Here is a 22,986-nt window from a genome sequence, read left to right on the forward strand (position 1 = left end):
CTTGCGAGCGGCCACCAGCCCTGGTCAGCGTGCATGTCGAATGATCCGTGCGTTCCACGTTCTCTGGGGAAACCCATCTTGCCCTCTGTCCAGAGGGGACCTGACAGAGACCCGGCAGCCACTACAAGCAGTCTCTCATCTCTCAGAAGCCCCACACCGAGTTAAGGGGCCGAGGCAGGCCAGACCCAGGTATTCAGGGAGCCAGTACGTTGCGGGGATAGCCAGGAAAATGGCTCAGCAGTGCAGGAGGACAAGGAGGGATCGGGGCTGAGTGTTTACCAGCACTTTTTTTTAACTAAACAGAAAGCTTCTTTCTGGGTGCCATTGAAGGCAGTGGTCTAAAGAAAGGATGTGGGGGCACCCAAGTGCCAGCTGAGACGTATTGTGTTTGAAAAGAAACGGAAGGACAGTGGGCCCTCGCCTGGACGTCCCCAGCCTGCCACCAGGCCGGGCATCCCGGTCCCACGGCAGCTCACTGCTAGTGTGCTTCTGGCTGAGCTGCCTTGATCTCATTAGTTCTTGGACCACGCTCCTGGCGGTGGGGACGCTGCCGGGCTCAGGGCGCGGGGTGCTGGCTCCGGTGCTCCCGTGTCCGCGGCTCGCTCTCAGGCAGGACCTGCAGTCCAGCAGCCTCTGGCTGAGGCCCTTTAGCCCGCTGGCTCGGGTGAAATGGATTTGCTTTCAAAGGAAGACTTTTAAGAAAATGCAAGTATTTTCAACCTAGTCAGTTTGGTTTTATTTATACTTCTCCAGTCTCAAATCACTTACAACCAAATAGGGCTTAGGTTTGATTGGAAACCTAGCTTGGGCTTTTTCTATAAACATGAAAAACACTCTGTGTAGCAAATGGAGAACTTGTTCTTTTGTTTACGGTTTTCTTATTGAAGGTTCTGCTTCCTATTTGAGGTAGAACTGAGGCTGCTGTAAGTTCACTGTTAATGATTTAGGTCTGTTGCCCCTGCCGGCAAATGACGGGCGATGAAAAGCTTATGCTACACCCCCAGGGACCTTGCTGCGGTGAGGCCACCCCGTCCCAACACGTTCTGTGTCCTAGGGGTGTGTTTGAGTTTGTCCCTTCTGAACAAGAGGCCAGAAAATCCGTGAAAAGACCTTTGTCAGTAAGGACTTTGCAGTGGTGTGTGCTGGGAAAGCCTTTTTGGCTGGCCAGGAAGCAGCTGAAGGAAAGGTGGAGAGTGAGGACACTGTCGGGCACGCCCCCGGAGGTCGTGCCTCCAGGGCGGCCTCAGACTGTCAGAGGTGCCAGGATCCAAACGAGAGGGTAAGGAGGCCAGGAATGGGCGTCTCCCAGATGTGTTTGTGTCCACATTTGACTTGGCCAAGTTTCCAGTGTCTTCGTGTACACACTGTTCCGCCGGCCTGAGTAGAAAGGGACCTTGCATATATGTCCTTAGGGACACATGTTGTGATGCGCAGGCCTAGGCCTGTTTGCAGCGTGTGCTGGCACTCACACTCAGACGTGTGCCGTCCTCTTCCCTGAGTGTATTTGAAAACCACTCCCCCACCACCACCTCCGGAAGACCCGGGAATGAAGTTGCCCAGAATCGAAACCTATCAGTGGTGCTCTTCCATGTGGGCTCTGATGTGTCCTGATAAGTCCTTTGTTGACGTTCTCTTTCTATATGCTGCCTCACTCAAAAGGATCAACAGTCTCAGCTCCCTCAAAGTCAAAGCAAGCTCACTGCTTCAGGGCATCATGGCTTTTCTGAGATCAAGACCGGAGCAAACCTTTCCCATAGGGTCCTCACGGAGGCCCCCATCTGGTAGTCTGAGTTTGGGGTCACAGAGGCACCTGCTGAAGACACCGGCAGTGTGGGAAGAACGAGCCCCAGAAGAGCTAGCTGTGCACCCCAGGGGCCCTTGTCTGGGTACACAGGGTCAGCGCGGGGGTCGTCTTTCTACCCTTACAGTTCCGCTCTAGCATACCGCGGTGTGTGGCACTGGGCACACAGCCTTGGGCTGCCTGTCCCTCATCGCCCTGTTGCCCAGCAACAGGTCCCGAGCACAGCAGGGGCTCCAGCAGTGCAGAGGAGCACAACAGAGGCGGGCCATTTGCTATCCCTTGGGTCCCAGGGCCCTCCTCACGTAAAGTCCCTGGTCGGAACAAAGCGATGTGGCGAGTGACAGACCTGCCGGCACTTAGGTGTGGAGCCACCCGCACTGGGGTCACTGATGTGCGCCTGGCTGTCCCTTGACCGGACACACTGGGGGAAAGACCCGAGAGCGTGTGACACAGTTATGTATGTTATGGGTATTGACACCTCAGGGTGGGACGTGGATTTGCCCCACTGAGTCCTCAGGCTGACTCAGTGGCAGACTTCAACACGGACCCTGATCACCTTCGTATGTTGAGGTCCATCTGGACCAGTGGGTTTCAGAAGGGTTATCCATAGAACCTTTTATTTAAAAAAAAAAAAAAAAAATGACTTTATTCATTTACACACATACAGCTCACGGCTCTGCAGTATAGAAAGCAAACCATTGTTCTAGGTGACGGAAGGGAGGCACCAGGGCCCGCCTCTCACCTTGTGGAAAGCTGTGTCACATGGGCCACGCTCACGGACGCACAATCCAAAGCATCAGGCGGCGCCACGCCAGGAGCTCCTTGGAGTGCACGGGGGCCAGAGGCCGCTGGCTGCGCTCTCGGGCCCACGGGAGCAGCGCGGCACCGGGCCCCAGCGCCCCGTTCCACAGCGCTCTGAGTTTTGGCTAAAACCGGCGTCGTTGTCTGGAGCCTGTACCCGGGGCCACCTCTGAGGTTCACACGTCCTAGAGGACCCTGTACCCTTGTGAGCTCTGGCACAGGCCAGCCGGCCAGTGGCCAAGTCTGAGGCTGGTGTTGAGACTTGCCACGAAGATCACGTGGCCAGTAAGGGACCAGCCCCGTGCGCGCCGGTGCTCGAGTACCCTCAGCCATGCTCTGAAGTGATGTTCCTTTTTTTGTTGAGAAGCTAGATCTTTGGGAGACGCGTCTAAGAGTAAAAGGGGAAATATTCTGTCCCCCAGTTAGTAAAGTGTCATTCATCCTGGAACACACAGATTTCAAAATTACCAAGGTCACACTTGAAGGGAGTATTGGTTTCACATTCTGAACATTTTAGTAAATATGTTCACATGTTTCCAGGTCCCCAGTAACCACAAAGCCACAAAGGCTGCTGACCAGGGAGCAGCCCAGAGGGAAGCTGGCGCTGCCCGGGCATAGCCCAGGGAGCAGGATCCCCGGCTTCGTGCCGCCAGCAATGCCCCTGGGTCCCCCGCTGTCCTCCTCACGAGGCTCAGCATCACAGTCATGGAAGAACCCGATGTGGAGAGAGCCCACGGGAGGAGGACAGAGACGGGGGGATGTCTAGCTCTTGGCACAGCTTTGTCCCCTGGCTGAATCAATCTGATCACTGCTTGTCTAAAGGGCCCTAAGCTCAGAATTTAGCTGCTTACACACGTGGTCTGTTTCTCTGGTTTTTTCCTTTTTCATCCAGATAACACCGTTTCACAGGGGACAGCTCTCTCCTTAGCATGCCCCACTAATCTCTCAAGGAGCCCTTCCCACCCCGCCCTCCGTCCCGGCACCCGCACCTCTGTCCAACTGCAGCCTGCACACATGGCGCCAGGCCCGGTGTTAACGGTTTGTTTCTTTTTTCTCCTGCTCTCGTGTCCACCCAGAGTCTGAAAGAAGGCCTGACTGTGCAAGAACGCTTGAAGCTCTTTGAATCCAGGGACTTGAAGAAAGACTAGCTGTGTCCCGTTCAACTCGAACACACACCCCTCCCAGCTCGTGGCAGCACTACCCAAGCGCTGCTTCTTGTCTGTACCTTTATTTTTTATTACTGTTGTTACTGTTGTCATCATTAACTGTGGGTATGGATGCATGAGAGACTGGTTTATGGGTTGTTCACACCGCTCCCCGCTGTGTTGATTCCAACTTCCTGTGTCTTTGTCAAAGCTTTGTTCCCATGGTATTCGAAAATCTGCCAAGCAGCGGGGGGGCCCTGGGGGGCCAGGAGGGCTGTCAGCTCCTGGCCAGGTCTGCGCAGAGCCCCCTCCCGCCGCAGCCCACCGCACTCACCGTCAGTATTAAGGCCCAGCAGCCTGTCGATAAGCTAGCTCGTCCTGCCGAGTGCACTGTGCGGGGTGTCAGGGCCCGGGCGGTTCTCGCTCTGCCGCGTCTGAGGCCCTCGGAAAGAGTAGGGCGTCAGGTGGTGGCACCAACAACTCACTAGCCTTCGGGAGGAGCTAGGGGAGCAGGTCAGGGGGCGTGGGTCGCAACCCCCGGTCACCACCTTTGGCTTGGGAGGAGGACGGCGTTTTGTATTGGTCCCACTGATTCAGCTTACAGCCGCACCCCTGATAATCCCGGGAAGCCTTTCACAACCTGGAAAATGTCGAAAGCAGCCACTCCTATTTTTGTTTGTTTTTTATTAAATCTTGCACAAAACCCCGGCCCCTCTCATTCCTTCCTACGCTCGCTCCTTTCTTGGTCACCAGTAGCCCTGGTCTCTTCCTAACAACTTAAGAGGGTTGACCTGCGGCCTGGGGTTTCAGACTGTGCTTGCAAAGCGTGATGGATTCCCTTGGGGAATCAGTCAAGGGGAAAGACGGTTCTGGTCTGTAACCTTTCAGAAAGAAACCTCCATGTTGTTTTTGAGAAGGTTGAGCGAAGACCCCTATGTTAAGTCAAGAAGAAAGTACAGAGGATGTCGGAATCAGATGAAAACTGCCATTATTATATGTTTTTAACTCTAATCTGAGCTCTGAGAGGTTCTTGCGCAGCGTTCAGGGAGCCTAAAGCAAGTCTGTACTAACAATGTTGCTTTTTCTAACAGTAAGATAAGACCTCTTTACCTGCCATGAAACACAACAGCAGTTCTTGAAAATCTCTTACACTGGGGCTTCCATCCTGGTGCCAGGAAAATGATTAATACTGTTAAGATGAGGGGTGTAAACAAAGCCGCGCTGAGTGGGAAGCCGTCTGTGGCTGCAGAACGGCCGGGAGCGCTGCGCTGCGCTAGTCTTGGGAGGAACTTGTGACGGTCTCGCCGCCGCTGTTGCCTGTTGATTTCACTGCCAAGAGCACGCTTTCACTCTGTGTCGATGATCAGGTGCGCAGTCGGGTACATGGGTACTTTGGGAGTCGAAATGTCACCTTGCTCAGTCTCTAGATGCAGTTAACAGGCTCATCCGGGGAAAGCCCTGGAAGGCTGGGCAGAAGGGCCTGGGGCGTACAGTCTTCTCCCAGGAATAAACCCTGAGGTCTCCGCTGGCATCAAGCCTTTTCTGTTCACCAGCCTCCAGAGTCTTAACCCACACCTGTCACTCCTTTGTGCTATTCTTCCATGTTTTCAAAAGCAAAAGAATATTAGGTCTGGTTTCTCAACGCCACTTACCAGACACCATTCCCCACACCTCACCCTTCCCCCTCCCATGTAGATTGGCAGCATTTTAGAAAGGACCGTGGTTTTGTGTGTGCGCCGCTCAGAATGTGAGGGAGAGGAGATGCTCAGGCCCCCGTGTCCATTCGGGCTCTAGAACAGTGTGTGACGCATGTGTCCTCCAGGGCAGAAAGTGAGGTGATGACGAGCACCAGCTGACGGGGTCAGGGCCTTGTTGCCTGCTCTCCACACAGGCTGTGTCAGCACCACGGTTTCAGGTCACTGCTTCGGAGAACTCCCCTCATCTAGTGCAGTTTCCTCTGTGAGTGTCCCTCCTGCCTCTGGGGACTTGGGGCCCTTTTCCAGGCGGCCCCCTGGAGCCAGCCCTCTCTGGCTTCTGGTTTCCTGGCAAGGTCCCTGCATGAAATGAGGCCCCATCTGCCTTCAGACGGTGCCAAGGGTGTGAAACCTGCAGTACTTCAAGTAGGTCAGAGTGCTTTGCATGCTCGTATTCATCAGTTAGCCCTGGCGCCCTGGGAACAAATGTGCTGAGGGCAGTATATGGAGGTGCAAGGCAGAGACCAAGAAAGAGACCGGTCCCCGCAGCCTCTGAAGGCTCCGCCTCCTCACCCCAGAGACAGTGAAGCTCACTCCCCTGGGATGCTTCAGTCTGGCTGTTACCAGGAGTGGGCCAGAGATGGGTGCGCCCTGGCTTCTCTCCAGCAAAAGGCTCCTCCTGCTGCAGCCTCCAGAAAAGGCCCCGAACCTCGCCGGGTCTTGCTGAGCATCGCATAGTGACGACTGTGGCCTAGACCCCAGTCTGAGCCACCTGCTGATAAGCCCGTCCTCTGGCTGGAGTGAGCAGACAGAACAAGATAAGGGGGTCTTCACTTACCTGAAGCACTCCAATCCACTGTGCATGCTCTCCGTAGACCACCCAAAACCCCGAGGAGGAATTTAGCCACCAAGTTCCCAAGAGAAAAAAGAATAAAGTTGTGGGGGTGGAGTTGGTTTCTGTGCTGGTGGAGAAGTGTCCTTTGGTGGATGGGGCACTGTAGTGATTGTGAACTCGGGGTGCTCACCCTGCCCCTGGTGCCAACCAAGCAGTGGGGGGCGTCCCCACTTCCCAGGGGGAGATGAGCACATGGATCCAGTCTTCACAGCTGTAATTATTTTCCTGTAAATGGTCACTAGTCCACTGTGGTCCGCTAGCACCTGCCACATAAGGCACACCAAACATGTGAACAGGAAAACGGAACCATTTGACAGGTTCTGTGAACGTATGTGTAAATTACAGCATGCACACGTCTGCACACGTGCATGCACACACACCATGAAGAGCCACTTGCTGCCAGTCAAGTTCCTTTATCTTTGTGTGTGCTGCCATTGCCTGAGTAGATTTAGAAGCTAACATTCTGGTGACAGCGGCTATCTGCAGCCTCCCTGGCAGACGTGTGGCAAAACGTTTTGCCTTTGGAAATTGACGCTTGTGCCGTAAGGCATCAAAATGGGTCTGAATTTGATGGAGGTGGTTAGGGCCATCCAAGGGGTGACAGGTGAGGCCGTGAGAGGAACATGTGAATTGGTCAAGAACCAGGATCAGAGGCTCCTCCCTATGAGTCCAGAGAGTGGAAAGGCTGTGAACAAGGGAAAGCTCCAGGCTCTGGCTACTTAAGTGGAATCTGTCACACCGTGGACCAACCAGTCACTAGCTCACTGACCCAACAGCTAGGCATCAGGGTGCCTAACAGCGGCCAAACTCAGGAAGAGAGGTAACTGCGGTTCTTAAGAAACATAGTTGTAACCCTCGGAGTCTGCCTGCAAGGAACCGTGACAGTTAATAAGGCCAAAAAACAAAGTTGATGCCATAAGAAAACAAGTTTATGGAGCTCTATTTAATGGTGTTTACTTCACCACGGAAGGAGCTGGAACACTCCATGTCACTGCTGCCTGGCGGTCCCTTTGGCACGTGTGTTTTTAACCTGGGCCTGGGCCTGAGACAGCACTTGTCTGCCCCACCCCTGCTGGAGGCCAAGCATCTGCCCCGTGGCCACTTTTCTTGGGCTATAAGTGACACGGCTGTGCCGGGGTGCCCGCCAGCTTGCTGGTGACAGGGAAGTACTGCGGGCACCCCCACATGTGCTCCCCACTCAGATGAGCCAGCAGGTGGTGTATTTCTGTTTAAAAGGTTTCTCCCTCCCATACTTGCTAGAAACTCCCTTGGCTCCCAAAGGCCCTGCGCTGGGATGAGCTGCCCAGGCCCGCTCGGACATGGCCTGATCTCAGGCCCCGTGTGCTCTGTTCATGGCTAACCACACACCAGCTCTTATCCAGGCACTCCAAGCTGTTTTCACGTAGAGTGGAAAGAAAGTGGCCCATCAGCACATTTTCTTCAATCTAAAAGTAGTCCTGAAAGTGTCACCATCATTGTCCCCCAGAAGCTTGCTGCAATTTTACCTTTCCGTTGTATACACAACTTCGAAAGCCAGAAAATACAGAATTCAGTGATCCTTTATCACCAGGAAAGGTGGGAGGGAGGGGGGATTTTAAAGTCTTACGGATAGGGAAACAGTTATCACACTTAAAAGGAAGCAGATACTAAAAGGATAAAAGCTTGTCATACTCATTGGAAGCTTCACTTCGCAGAAACTTCTGTCATTTGGAATACTTCATCAACAGATCTCAAGTGCCACCTGGACGTTTTCTCCCATCAGCTGGAATCGGCAAGCAAGCTCTCGGGGCCTTTGGGAAGGTGCTGCTGAAAACTTGCTTGTGCTGACACTTTTTACAGTTCAGGTATATGCTCACCGATTTTTTTCATCTTTCATCGTAGGCCCTTGCGCCTATCTGCTCAGCAAGTGCTACGATACCTAAAAGGCATGAGCTCAGACAGTAGGCTTCTGATCCGAGGAAAGCTCTTCCCATCCACCTGAGATTGGTCAAAAGGTAGAGTCTGCTGTTCTCGGCACCACGTAGGACACTGTGGGACATGCCCCTCCCACAGCTGGCCATGTCGGCCCAGCCCTCAAAGTGCTCTTAGGAGATGGGGTCCGTCGTACTTGGGCATGGTGCCGTGTGCTCTCGCACCTGGACACTTTGAGCGAGGCCATACTTTCCACAGTGGAAAGTTTAAATAAGAACCAGCCTGAAGTGAGTCTAGCAAAACCATTTGTTTGAGGTTTTTGAGAGGGAGACAGGACATAATGGCAGTACGAAAACAAACATCAATTTCTCTCAAGGGCTGTCTGCTGGAAAAGACCCAGCCTCATTCTTCTGCCCTTCTGAGAACAATTTTGAGTATTCTTGTTTCTTTATTAAAGGGAAGAGGTCTCTCTTCTTGAAGTCTTTCAACAGAGGAGTCTCAGCAGAGTAGGAGGAATACCTCAGCACCACACCCAGCAAGGCTGCCAGCAAGGCTGTAGGGAGCAAGGGCCACCTGCCCTAGCACAGCTTGGGCCCCATCCCCCTAGGTGTCAGCGCAGGCCTTGTGGAGAGAAGCCAATGCCCACCTCGCTGGCTTCCAGCTTCTCTATAGAAGCAGCTGTGTTTATTTTCTTCAAAATAACCTGTACATAATGCAGAGGGGGCAGTGTAAATATTACTCAGAAGTTAATACAGGGATTTTTGTGACAAAGTTAGTGTGGATTTGGTTTAAAAATAAATGCAGGCATCCCTTTGTAAGCTAGGGAGGATGGCTTTGGGTTCAACCTAGAACGCCACCCAACGTGATAAGGAAATGTTTCTAATGAGTGATGCACCTTGTTAACAGCTTCAGTCACTTCACAGGCGGTTTTAAGGAGTGTATGACAGCATCTGAAGTAACAGGAGCCCTGCATCCATGCATGTTTTCTCTGGAAGAACTCTGTCATACTTGTTCCCAGCTCACCGTTCAGAGTATCCTCCGGGAAAAGCAGTCTTCCTCAGACATTTCCGTGGAAATCGACAACCTGGGAGACTTCATGGAAAGCATAGTTCTGGCCCAAGCGGCCTGAGTGGGGGGACTTGTGACACCTTGCCGGGCCAGGTGTCTGTGTGCCGCCCGCACCCCCAGATCCCAGGGGAAGCATCGAGGGTGCAGAGCTGCCAGCGATGTCCCTTTACAGCATGTGTCTGTGTCACTCTGAGGAGGGAACATCCGGGAGACCTGCTCATCCAGTGCATAGGCTCACCCAGGAGGACGCAGAGGTCCCGAGGGTGAAGCACACGGTCTGTGGGCATTGGTCAGGGGCCGGTGGGGGAGGGAGGAGCTTCTCAGGACCCAGTTTGAACACAAGAAGGAATAAAGTTCTGGAAGAGCAGTGGTCGCTGGACACAGTCGGCCTGCCGCCCGTCACGTGTCTTGTGCCCTTTACAACTAGTTGTATCACATATTTCAGTTTTGTTTTATAGAAAGCTAGAAATAGATTATATAAAGAACACTAAAGTCATTACTGTGTTATGTTTATACCACAAAACCACTTACAATTGATTTTAGGATTTACCTTTAGTATTGACTTCTCTACTGACCTACTGTTAGGACTTAAAACCAGTTAAGTGCTAAGAATTCATGTGGTTTTCCTAAGTAATATTTATAAAGTGTAAAACTTCTAAGTAACTCCTCACCAGTTGTAATTCTTCATAACTTTTCTCACAAGTATACACTATGTCAGAGGGAATGTCTCGGTTCAGCGACCAAGGATGACAACACTATGCCGAACAGCTGTGGGAGCTGATACATGAACAAAGTGGAACATGCAGATAACTTTTTGCTGTGACAAGTTTGGAAATAATCCACAGCAGTGACTTCTGTCACAGCTAATCATTTCAACAGTCAGGTGATACCGTGTTCAAACAACTAGCCCATGTAATTCTAACCGGGGTTTCATTCCTGTACTAACACTAAGTGGTAACGTTCACCAAACAACGTCACATGCTGAGGCCTCCAGGTTCGACAGCCCTCCAGCCCCACATCCGTGCTGTGGTGGCCCCAGGGCTCTGCCGTGGTGGGGGTGGGCATCTTCTGTCCAGCTGCACCGCCCTCCTGAAGAGGTGAGCCCGGTCAGCTAAGCTGCTTGCTCTTCTGACAATTCAACATTTTGATGGTTTCACTGAAGCTTTTTTTTTAAATAAACCGGTTCTGAACAACTGTTCACAACAATTGAGGTGTTCCTTTGTCAAAATATTTATTCCTTTGTGTGACCTGCTCGATTCCCATGGATGCAGCTGATCGTTTCTACTTTGTAAATATTACCTAACTTTACATAAACTATATCATAATAAACTATTTTTGCATCACCCTGGCATGCTGTGAACGGGAGTTTGTTCGATGGAGAGACGTGCACAATATTCATTTAGGTCAAAATACAGAAACCAGTCAGTAGCCTAGAGACTTATAATGGAGGTTGTTTTTTTTTTCCTGTTTATTATAGACTGCTTTAAAAAAAAAAATGTCTTCAAAGTTTGGTATCAGCATTTTAAAATCAGGAGATTTCACATAAAAATCTGTATCGTGGGGCACCTGGGGGGCTCAGTCAGTTAAGCATCCAACTTCAACTCAGGTCGTGATCTCACAGTTTGTGAATTTGAGGCCCCTGTTGGGTTCCACGCTGACAGCAGGGAGCCAGCTTGTATTCTGTCTCTTGCCCTCCCTCTGTCCCTCCCCAACTCCCGCTTTCTCTCTCAAAAAAAACTTTAAAAAACGCCCGTGTTCACATACAACACATAGTAAATATTTTATATCATGAATCAAATGAAGGTACATTGGCTCTGCTCTAGAAACCTTCAGGAGAGGCCGAAACCATCGTAAGAAATACTATGGAGAGGAAGGAGCTAGAACTATCAATCAAGGAACTATAATTCTCTCATATTTGCCCCTTGTTAGGTTTATTCACAATAAAGTTTTACTTTGTGTTTAAAAAAGAAAATACATCCTACCTCATGACTCAATGCACACACACCAACTATAACCCAAAATTTCACAAGAGAACACCCCATATTCTGTTTCATTTTTTTAAAAATTATAGTTGTGACCCACTGAATAAATTTAAAGTAAAGTGGATTTTTCCAATATTGCCACAACCTTTGGAATGAAATAGGTGAAAATGTGTGAAAATCCAAACTTTTATTCAATAAATAAGAAAACCTGACTCTACCTATTGGAAATCAACTTGTAGAATTCATAAAACTTAAATAGAGCACAGACATATAAAGTATACATCTAGTGTGCTATTCGAGTTAAAGGTGTTTAATTTTTTTGTGAAAAAAATTTTAGACATTGGTCTAATACATTTAGACCAATCTTTAACATTTTTAAAAGCTGTAAGTGCACTTGTGAAAATCAGCCGGCATCTAGAAAATTTAGCACCTTTTCATGATAAATAGCACTCAGCAAACTAGGAACAGAAGTAAGCAAACTTAACAGGATACAGAACATCTATAAAGAGCCCACAACTACATACTTAATGGTGAAAAACTGGAAGCTTCCCCCAGAAGATCAACAAGACAAGGATATCTCTTCTCGCCACTTCTATTCAACACTGTACTGGAGATTCTAGCCAGGCAAGAAATAAGAAAAACATCCATGTAGAAAAGAAAGAAGTAAAACTATATTTGCAGGTAACATGATCTTGCATATGGGAAGCCCAAAGGAATCCACTAAAAGAGTCTATTAAAACTGATATGAAGTCTAATTTTGCAGGATACAACATTCATATATAAAAATGAACTATTTAGTAGCAATCTGAAACATTAAAAAAGCAATGCCATTTGCAATAACATCAAAAAAAATAAAACACTTGGGAATCAATTTTTTAAAAGAAGTGTAAGACTTACTGAAAAAAAAACTACAAAAAAATTAAGATTTAAACAAACGAAAAGGAATCCCATGTTCATGGATTGGAAAATACGATACTGTTAGAATGGCAATACTCTCCAACTTGATCTACAGATTCATCACAATCCCAGCTGCTTTTGCAAAAGCTGATCAGCTGATCCTGAGATTCCTACAGAAATGTAATGGGACCCAGGATAGCCAAAACAATGTTGAAAAGAAGAACAAAGTTAAAGGACTTACTTACTGGGTTTCAAAACTTAGAACAAAGCCTAAGTAGTCAAGACCATGTGTACTGGCATAGGGACTGACATAGATCAATGGACCAGAATTAAGAATCCAGAAATAAGCAAATGCATTTAGGTAATCAAGTGATTTTTAACAAGAGTACCAAAACCATTCAGGGGGGAAAGAATCTTTTAAACAAATGGTACTGAGACAACTAGCTATCCACATATAAAAGAATGAAGTTGGACCCCTTGCCTCACACAACACATAAAAGTTAACTCAAAATTATTCATAGACCTGACCCGAAACTGGACCCAGTGGGGGTCAGGGATGAGACTGAGAGACTGGAGAAGGTGGCATGGGCAGCCACGTTGAGGCCTCACCTTTCCATTCCAACTACTACTTTTCTCACCACCACTGACCCCCAAGGATCATCTACCTTTTGGTTCAGATAGCAAAGCAAGTAGCAATTGGTCAGGAAAAACTGGCATTGAAGCACTGACAGCAACAAGTGCTTTGGAGGATTGCAGAAAGTTTTTGAACATGACAGGGTTGAACTGAACTGCAAAATGAAATTTGCTATCTACTTACCACCAAAGGCAGAAACTGGAAAATGCCCTGCACTATATTGGCTCTTGTTTAACTTGCACACAACAAAATTTTGTATGAAAGATTATCAAGCTGCTCCAGGACATGTCCTTGTCATTGTTCCAGATACCAGCACACGTGACTGAAGTATTAAGGGAGAAGGTAAGGCGGGGACTTTGGCACTGGTGCTGGGTTTGTGTGGACGCCACTGAAGAGCCTTGGAAAACTAACTCCAGGATCCACTCTAATGTAATTGAGGAGCTTCCTCAACTCATAAATGCCAATTTTCCAGTGGACCCCCAGAGGATGTCTATGTTGGGCCGTTCCATGAGAGGCCATGGAGCTCCAATTTGTGTCGGAAGAATCCTGGAAAGTACAAATCTGCGTCAGCAGTTGCTCCAGTTTACAACCCAGCCGCTCTGTCCTTGAGGCAAAAAGGTCTTTAGTGAACATTTGGGATCAGATCAAAGTAAAGGGAAGGCTTCTGATGACACCTATCTTGTGGTCTTATCCAGGTTCTCAGCTGGACATACTAATTGGTCATGAGAAAAGATGACCAGTTCCTTTCAGATGGACAGTTTCTTCCTGGTAACTTCATAGCTGTCTGTACAGAAAAGAGAGTCCCTGTTGTGATCATAGTTACTACTTCATTGCAACCTTTATTACTGGTCATATCAGGCATCATGCAAAATACCCAAATGCATGAAAAACTTCAGATAAGAGCATTTCCAGGATTATAATATTGTTATAAACAGAATTTCAGGGGGAAAGCACTTTTTCCAAACACTGGATTACATAGTGCTAAAAATACATCATTCCATAGTTGAATCATTTTCTGAATATATAACACCTGAAAAAAAAAAAAAAAGATTCATGGGCTGACACATAAGAGCTAAGAGTATAAGACTCTGAGAAAAAAACAAAGAAGCAAATCTTTGCAACCTTGGCTTGGGTGATGGTTTCTTAGATATGACACCAAAATCCACACAGCAGCGGTAAAAACAGGTATTACTAATACACAAATGCAAACAGTACCCAAGAAAGTGAAAAGACTAACAGGGAATGGAAGAAATTATTTGCAAATCATACTTCTCATAAGAGACTGGAGTCCAAAATATAAAAAGAACTCTTACAATCCTTATAATTTATAGGTCATAACTCATAACTTATAATTCAACAATAAAAAGGGAACCCAATACTTAAAATATAGGTGAAGGACCTGAATAGACATTTCTACAAAGACTATACAAATGACTGGTACATGAAGAGATGTTCATCATCATTAGTCCTCAGGAAAATGCAAGTCTAAACCACAATTAGACACACTGCCTCACACCCAGTGAGTTGGCTATAATTTAAAAAGTCAGTAGTAATTTTTGGTTGGCGAGGATGGGGAGAAGAAGGAACATACACAGCTGGTCGGAACAGAAAACAATCTGTTTTTCAAACACTCTCAAATAGAGTTCTGTAACCCCCAAATTCTACTTCTAGGTATGTACATGAGAAATGACAACATGTCAGTGTGAACACTTACATGTGAAACATTTACAGCATCATTTTGTAATGCTGGAAACCACAATGTCCACCAAATGATGATTTTTTGTGTGTGTGGTATATCCACATGATAGAATATTATTCAGCTACAGAAAGAAGTGAAATACTGACATGCACGTGCTCCAACAGGGACAGCCCTCAGAAACATGCTGAAAGAAGGCAGATACAAAAATGCCACATACTGTAGGATTCCATTTATATGAAATATCCACAGCAGGCAGAGACAGGAAGTAGACAGTGGTTGCCAAGGGCTGGGAGTGGGGAAGAATGGAGAGTGCTGCTCTTGGGACATGGTTTCTTTCTGGGATGAAGAATATGCTCTGGGATCCAAGAGTGGCAATGACCACACAACTCTGTTATGTACTAAAAACCACCAAATTACATTCTTTAAAAGGGTGAATCTTTTCATGTATGATTCACATATGAATCTCAATGAAAGGTGGTGGTTTTTTGTTTTTTGTTTTTTTTTTCCCCTCCCCTAAAGTAACCAGCCAGGGGCGCCTGGAGCTCAGGTCATGATCTCACAGTTTGTGGGTTTGAGCCCCGCGTCGGGCTCTGTGCTGACAGCTCAGAGCCTGGAGCCTGCTTCGGATTCTGTGTCTCCCTCTCTCTCCCTGCCCCTCCCTGCTCACATTCTGTCTGTCTCTCCTTCAAAAATAAACATTAAAAAAATAAAAGTAACCAGCTGTTTTAAAAACAATTCAAGGAGCGCCTGGGTGGTTCAGTCAGTTAAGTGTCCAACTTCGGCTCAGGTTATGATCTCACGGTTCGTGGGTTCGAGCCCACGTTGGGCTCTGTGCTGACAACGAGCTCAAAGCCTGGAGCCCGTTTCGGATTCTTTATCTCCCTTTCTCTCTGACCCTCCCCTGCTCATGCTGTCTCTCTCTCCCTCTCAGAAATAAAACATTTAAAAAAAATCAAAGGAACCAAAACATGCTTTAAAATACAATATAGCTGTGGGGCACTTAGGTGGCTCAGATCGTGATTTCACTGTTGATGAATTCGAGCCCAAAATCGTGCTCCACATAGCCTACTTGGGATTCTCTCTCCCCCTCTCTGCCCCTCCCCTGCTTGCTGTCTATCTCAAAATAAATAAACTTTAAAACAAAAATACAAGGGGCACCTGGGTGGCTCAGTCAGTTAAGCGTCCGACTTCGGCTCAAGTCGTGATCTCACAGTAAATGAGTTCAAGCCCCGTGTTGGGCTCTGTGCTGACAGCTCAGAGCCTGGAGCCTGTTTCAGGTTCTGTGTCTACCTCTCTCTCTGCCCCTTCCCTGCTCACACTCTGTCTCTGTCTCTTCTCAAAAAATGAAAAAAAAAATTACTAAAAAACATACAATATAGCTGAGGTGCCTGGGTGGCTCACTCAGTTAAGAGTCTAACTCTTGGTTTCAGCTCAGGTCATGATCTCATAGCTTCACGGCTTCTGCCTTGCACTGTCTCTGTCTCTCTCTAAATACATAAGCCTAAAAAAAATACAGTATCGTTGTATTGGTTCATTCAAACCTACTTGACAGCTGTGGGCACTACTGCGGCCACCTCCTACTCTAGCAGTGGTTTTTAATCATAAGGATTGCAGGAGGAAGTGTTTTCTTACCGCGGTTCTTTTTAGAAAGATTATTAGCTGAATCTTGTTGTGAGATTTCATTTCCTACTGCTAAGATAATGAAGATAACTATAAACAAAGCCATTAAATAAAAAGTCTTAAGAGATCATTTCAGAATTCTGAAAACATTCATCCGGAGGGCTTGGCTAGGTCACCTTATGCACACGCGGTAACTAACACATGCGGTGCTGTGCCCTGTGTCTGAACACCAGCCTGCTTCTGGAAGAAGGGGGTGCAGTCACAGCAAACACCCAGACGCCGCTGGGAGAGCAGGCTGCACGTGGCCAACCTTCACAGGCTGGAGAGGAAAACGCAGGAGATCCTGCCACAAGCCGCATGGACGTCTTGGAGAACACTTCAGAAGGCCCCCAAGGAACACCTCTGGGTCTTACTCCTGCTTCGGGCTCCCATCTTGACCAGCAGTCTCTAAATAGCTGTATGTTGTCCACTCCCCCCCAAATGCTGTTTGTTTAATAAACAGCACCCACGACTTGAGTCCGCAAAAGACAAAGATACACTACTAACGGAGTAAGAACACATTTATTTAAACATGCAGACGTCCAGGACAACACGACTGCAGCGCCCAGGACACATTCTACAACCCCTGTTTTCAGAACACAGGCTGCTGGAGTACATACAGACTTGGGGAAAAAAACATTTAGTGTAAAACCATTTCTGTGAATTCCAATCCATATATTATACTTTATAGCTTCAATTAAGTCAGGAAAATTAACTTTGTACTTACTTGCCTAACACAGAAGTCAAAAGTAGCTTTAAACAGGGAAAAACCTACAACAAGGAGTGGTCTCACCGGGTGGCACCATGAGTTGTGATGGGGAGAGTGAAACCCACCCAAAAGACGTCAGGACGAGTCACCGCATATTACATGCAGAAACAGGACAAGATGGCCAAATCACCATTCAGGTGTCATTTGAAAAATCTCTATAAAGATACATTAATGAAAAAATAATCTAACATTTCACAAACATACATAAGATAGCTATTCTAATTACGGTGAAAGCAAATCCCTGAGCTGAGAATAAAAATAGATCTGTGAAGTGCTACAGCCTGAAACTGGTCTCTATTCTAGTTTATTCCTCCAGACGGTCAGGTAACTCATGATTGATTACGCTGAGCCAAAAATGCCAATCAGGCAAGTTCACAGGTGGTAGAGTGAAGGTCACTTCTAAGCGCACAAAATTACCTTGAACATGAGCATGTAAACAATTAAAGGCATAACATACAGAAACAGAAGCAGCCTCTGGCCACTAACAGCCCTTGCTGACAGACCGTGCAATTCACCAGGATGAAAACAGAAGAGCAACTGTGGAGGATGAACATTTTCATGGGTACTTGTGGTATTCTTTTTTTTCTCATGTGTATTTATTTTAAAGGGTCATCATGCCAGGAAACCCGGCTAGGAGAATGATCCGCCCACTGCGATGGCAACCAATGCCCACAGGGGGCCCTGGAAGGGGCTCCCCGCTCCTGCCGTGCCCGGCACCCCTCTCTCCTGGCATTTTACCTCCCTGACTTCTCTCCTTAACCTCAAGCCTGCCAATAAGCACCAACGAGCTGGTGACAGCAGAAATGGCGAGACTGCTCACCTCTGGCCCAACCCAGGGGTTAGCTGTGCTGGAAGGGACCAGCCAGGACAACAGGAAAGGAGGAGGCAGTTCAGGAGATAGTGCCAGGGGAGCTGATCCTAAAGCAAGAGATTCTAGAATCAGGAAAGGGAATCAGACTTTTCTGTATAGCAGGAGAAACCCGGACCAAGGTAGCAGGTGATTTCCAGGGCACCCACTCCTGAAAAGCTGTAGCCAAATAGACCCCTGCTGGGAAACAAGCTGACCGTTAACAACAGAGTTGGGGGTGTAGGGATTCCCCTTCCTTTTGACCCCCTTTCTGCAGTTCACTTTAATACTTTAATGAATGAGAACAGAGTCCGAATGAGTGTTTTCCGAACGCTGAGATTTCTCTCATAGAATGCACAGGCTGACACTGAAACCAGCCGCCGCTCTAGGCAGGCACAGGCCCGTCCCGCATCCCATCCTTTGTGGGACTGGTCTGGTTTCGAAGGCAGGGACAAAAAGTTCTGTAACACTGAACACCACTCTCCCCTCGAATTCTGAAGACAGAGGAGAGCACAGCTTCAGTGACTTCTCTTCTTTTGTGGGAAAAAGGTATATTTTGTAGGATTAAACTCTTCCCAGATACGCTCAAATTCTTCCAGAAAAAGCCTCACATACTCCTCATCCTCCATAATCAAAACATTTTCTCTATTGTTCTGAATGGCTTGTGTGGTCCAGTTGAGGGAGCCCGTGATCAGCACCTTCTTGTCCACTATGGCAAATTTGTGATGCATGTAGCCCAGGTCCTGATCGTGTCGCACCTGGATGCCTGCAAAAAGGGCAAGTCAGCCTTCCCCACTGCCTCTTACACACTGTCACCTCAAACATCCCCTCCTCAAGTGCACACCATTTTCCAGCAGCTCCTGCGCTGGCTATTTCTGCTTTGGTAGGAGATGGGAAGCTTGTCACACTTGGGCAGGTGGTGGTGGCCGAGCCAGATGGTGACCAGCCACCACCAGCACACAGGAGGGAAGGCCAAGGATCGGGAGCATGCTGGCCCAGGACTGGGGGAGGGGAGAGGGGGCGGGCAACAGACAGTCCTGAGGGGCGGGACGGCAACACACACGCGGACCCTGAGGGCACACAGCTCACTTTCTGGCACAGACAACCAGCCCTGGAACCTGGGTGAGGTTTGCCCAGCTGCACCTGTCAAGTATGCACCAACCAGCACCATCCTGGGTCACTGGTTCCGGGAGGGCCCATCACTGACCCTGCCCGAGAGGTGAGGGCAACAACTGTTCACTGTGGTTTCCTTGCCTCTGAGCTCTCCCGGTGCGCAGCCCTGGAACCGGAGCGCCCGGGAAACCCCACACACGCCAGCACTGCAGCCCACTGCGCAAGGGGAGGAGGCGCCTGAAGCAAGAAGACCACGGGAGAAACCAGGCCCTGGGGCTGCAGACGAGGAGACTGGCTCCACCTGAAGCCAGCCCGCTGGGGCCGCTAACCCCCAGCGTGCCCCAGGGCCTTTCCACCCAAGCAGACAGAGGTCTAACTGCTGCAAAACCAAATTCTCCCTCCCTCTGCCTCCTTCACTCACCAAAGAGCCTGTAATCCTTGCCGTGTGTTTTCCTGTCTCTCTCCTACTGTTTTCAAACTCCCCACGGGCAGGACCTGTCTGTCCATCCTCCTCTGCATTGACCCTGGAATAATGCCTACCTCACCGGTTATCTGCTCAGTGGACAAGATTGTAAGAAATGTGATTTACGAGAACAGTTGAAAATAGGCTGCTTTGCAACAGGGTCACCAGACTTCACAAATAAAAATACAGGATGTCCAAATTAAAATTACAATGTGATTTCAGATAAACAACAAATACTTTTTATTTTTAAAAAATGGTTTTTTAATGTTTATTTTTGAGAGGGAGACAGCAAGCAGGGGAAGGACAGAGAGAGAGGGAGACACAGAATATGAAGTAGGCCCCAGGCTCTGAGCTGTCAGCACAGAGCCCGACGCGGGGCTCGAACCCATGAACTGTGACATCATGACCTGAGCCAAAGTCAGACGCTCAACCGACTGAGCCACCAAGGTGCCCTTACAGATAATTTTGTAAAGTAACTATGTCCCACACAATATTTGGGACATACACTAAAAATTATTCGTTGCTTATCTGAACTTCAAATCTACCTGGACATCCTGTATTTTGCCAGCAACCCTGCCTTGTAACCCTCCTAACCCAGGGGACCCTAACACGACTTCTCTAACCAACAAATCCGTTAGCTCTACCTTCAGAAGAGATCTTAAGTCCAACATGCAAAACACACTTTACACTGATGGAGGAGGAAATACAGAATTTACAGGTAAGCCCAGGATCTGAATTTAGACCCTTTTCAAAAGTATTCATACTTCCCGCTTCAACTGGCCCCATCCTAGCGCAAGAGAAAGGCCAGCCAGAGGCATCTGTCTCACCTGTCCTCCTGCTGTGGAGAAAGAAATTAACTGTTCACCATCTAAACTCGTTAGCTCCACTTTTATATTTTTTAAATTTATTTCTGAGAAAGAGAGACAACGTGAGCAGGGGAGGGTCAGAGAGAGAGGGAGACACAGACTCTGAAATAGGCTCCAGACTTCAAGCTGGCTGCCAGCACGGAGCCCGATGCGGGGCTCGAACCCACGAACCGTGAGATCATGACCTGAGCCGAAGTCGAACGCTCAACCGACTGAGCCACCCAGGTGGCCCAGCTCCACTTTTTAGTGTATCATTTTTATTCATTTCAAAAGCCCCAGCACAAAATTCACTCGTGCATTTAAAGTGAAATGCCTTTTTCCTCCTTTAGTCCCTCAGTCCTTAAGCCAGACCCCACGCCGTCTCGGCGCACCTGCTCCTATGCACACGGTCACTGAGAGTCAGCTAGCGGGTGGCCGTGCAACTTTGTTTTTCCAGTTCGCCCTTGATTTCCTGAGTGCTGCCTGGCTAAGCCTCTGTCATTTCAGTCTCCAGTGTCAAAAACTCAGCTGGCGGGGCTACATCCCCTGCTCTACCTGGCACCGGCTTTCCCCACAGCGGCCCAAGGCCAACGGCGGTCCTCAGAAACCGGAATCACGGGAGCTCCGTCTGCTTCCCCCGCGTCACTGGGCAGGCCCCCAGCCTCTGAGAACCCCCCAGATCTTTCTCCACTAGCTGGGAACATACAGCCTGCTCACTCCCTCGGGCTCACACTAGAGACATCCAGCATAATAACACTGGGTGCGAACAGGAGCTCTTTAACAGACGGCCCTGGAGTCTCTCCAAGCTAAAACTATCCTGACCTCACAAGGCCACCATGGGAAATATATGGGGTCTCACCGATACTCAGACCCCTCCCCGCAAGTACGTGCTTTTGACATTCCCCCCACTGCCTAAGGTCACAGAGTCTAATCATTCGCCAGGCTGAGGGGCCTGATGACCCTCCCCAGACGGCTCCACGGACCCGAGTCCTCAGCCAGGGCTCCCGGCCTCTCTGGCGCGACCTACCTGCCTTGCGGAGCAGGCCGATCTGCGAACCGTTGAGCGCCATATAGTCGCAGTCGGTGATGACCCGGACGCGCACCCCGCGCTGGTGCAGCAGCTGCACCGCGCGCCCCAACTGCGGGCTGGAGAAGGCAAAGAGGCAGAGCTCGAGGCTGGCGCGGGCGGCCAACAGGGCGCGCAGCAGGCGGCTGAGGGAACTCTCGCCGTGGGGCAGGCTGCACTGGCAGCCCGCTGGGGGCCCCGACGACCCCTCGCTCGGGGCCTGTAGTAGGGCCTCGGTGCAGGTCACCTGAGACGGGAAGAAGAGCACCTCGCGCCGCAGCGGCCTCTGCCGCCGTCGCCGTTGCCCGGCCCTCAGCCAGCGCAGCACGGAGGGTAGCACCTCCAGGGTCAGCGCGAGACCCACGGTCGCCACAGCCACCACTCGCCAACGTAACCGCTCCATGCCGCCTCCACCTGCCCCACCGCCACTGCGCCTGCGCGCCCTGGCCACGTGTGCCCGCACCCCCCCCAACGCGCCTGCGCACCCCTAGCCACGTGCACTCACTGCCCCGCCACGGCCCATCACGCCTGCGCCGCGTTTGGCCACGTGTGCTGTCCCCCCTCCTCCCACATACACACCGCCCACCACGCCTGCACGCCCCTGGCCCTGTACGGCTACCCCTGGCAACTGCGCCGGCGCAACCCCCTAGCACGTGCGACTGCCATCTAGCCGCCGGCCACGTGCGCTCCACCCACCCTCCACGCCCACACACATACACTGCCCACCACCACGCCTGCGCGCACGCAGCCTGGCTGCACACGGCCTCTCTCTCAGCTCATTCGCCCAACGGCCGCGGCCCCACAGCGCCTGCACACCCTCTGGCCACGTGCACCAGGGCTTGCCCGCCAGGCCCTCCGGAAGTGTATGCACCCCACAAGCGTCCGGGTACCATGTGTTACCCGCAGATCCCATAACAACCCAGGCCGTCCTCCCTTTGAGGGCGGTAGAGCACTTGTGACTGCTCAGTTCAAACTTTCCCTTTTGCTTTAGGGGGACAGCTAGGCAGGGCTGGGAGAAGGGCCTGGAAACACTGAGAATGTCAAATAAGGAACGCTTAAAGTGGTGACAGGGTTTGAACTCAAAGTGTCAGAGACAGTGGTGTGATGGGGATGGCCCCAAAGCCAGCATTAAGCTCCTTGTGTTTCTACAGCCTCTCCCAATGTACATTTGTTATAGATACCTGTTCTGCTTGAAGCGTAAGCACAGTGAAAACTAAGAAGGCCGCGGGTCCAGTCTTAGCAAGCACTGGACGCACTGTATTGCTTAGGAGGGGCTGTTACTTTCACAAGGACAGAAAAGAGAAGGGTTAAGTATTTTTTTTCTTTCTTTCTTTCTTTCTTGAGTCCTGGTCAGGAATTTCCATTTTTAATTTGCCATCTATCTATGGCCTTTGGGTCTTTGAAAGGAAATAACTCCTCCACAGTCTCCTCGTAACCAGCTGATGGTCTCCATGACTTCCGTTAAAAAACAGATCCCCCAGGGGCCCCTGGGTGGCTCAGTCAGTTAAGCGTCGGGCTTTGGCTCAGGTCATGATCACGCTGTTCATGGGTTCGAGTGCCGCATAGGGCTCTGTACTGACAGCCAGCTCAGAGCCTGGAGCCTGTTTCCGATTCTGTGTCTCCCTCTCTCTCTGACCCTCCCCTGCTCACGTTGTCTCTCTCTCTCTCAGAAATAAATAAAACATTAAAACAACAAC

The 22,986-nt window shown here is 49.5% G+C and overlaps 2 protein-coding genes and 1 pseudogene across 2 annotated transcripts in view; 2 read left to right on the plus strand and 1 right to left on the minus strand.

Moving 5' to 3' along the window:
* Positions 1 to 10,485, plus strand: part of LOC120228725 (myosin phosphatase Rho interacting protein) — a 152,185-nt gene extending 141,700 nt beyond the window's left edge. The window contains 1 exon segment of the mRNA XM_039227278.1: positions 3,679 to 10,485. Coding sequence (XP_039083209.1) covers positions 3,679 to 3,750 — 72 coding nt within the window. The 3' untranslated portion in view covers positions 3,751 to 10,485.
* A 2,134-nt stretch (positions 10,486 to 12,619) lies between these two features.
* LOC120228708 lies at positions 12,620 to 13,714 on the plus strand (annotated as a pseudogene).
* Positions 13,715 to 16,692: 2,978 nt separating this feature from the next.
* Positions 16,693 to 21,692, minus strand: PLD6 (phospholipase D family member 6). The gene is made up of 2 exons (XM_039227383.1): positions 21,251 to 21,692; positions 16,693 to 18,568 (listed from the first exon to the last, which is right to left on the minus strand). The coding sequence occupies exons 1-2, from the start codon at positions 21,690 to 21,692 to the stop codon at positions 18,321 to 18,323; spliced, it is 690 nt and encodes a 229-aa protein (XP_039083314.1). The 3' UTR covers positions 16,693 to 18,320.
* Between the last annotated feature and the right edge of the window lie 1,294 nt (positions 21,693 to 22,986).

This window comes from Hyaena hyaena, unplaced genomic scaffold (genome assembly GCF_003009895.1).
Source record: "Hyaena hyaena isolate Hyena2069 unplaced genomic scaffold, ASM300989v1 scaffold_27, whole genome shotgun sequence".
Taxonomy (NCBI): Eukaryota; Metazoa; Chordata; class Mammalia; order Carnivora; family Hyaenidae; genus Hyaena; species Hyaena hyaena.

Coding starts and splice junctions, on each gene's coding strand:
- PLD6 (XM_039227383.1), bottom strand. CDS start 21,692: ATGGAGCGGTTACGTTGGCGAGTGGTGGCTGTGGCGACCGTGGGTCTC. Junction 18,569..21,250: donor CGGCCTGCTCCGCAAGGCAG/GTAGGTCGCGCC, acceptor CCCTTTTTGCAG/GCATCCAGGTGCGACACGAT.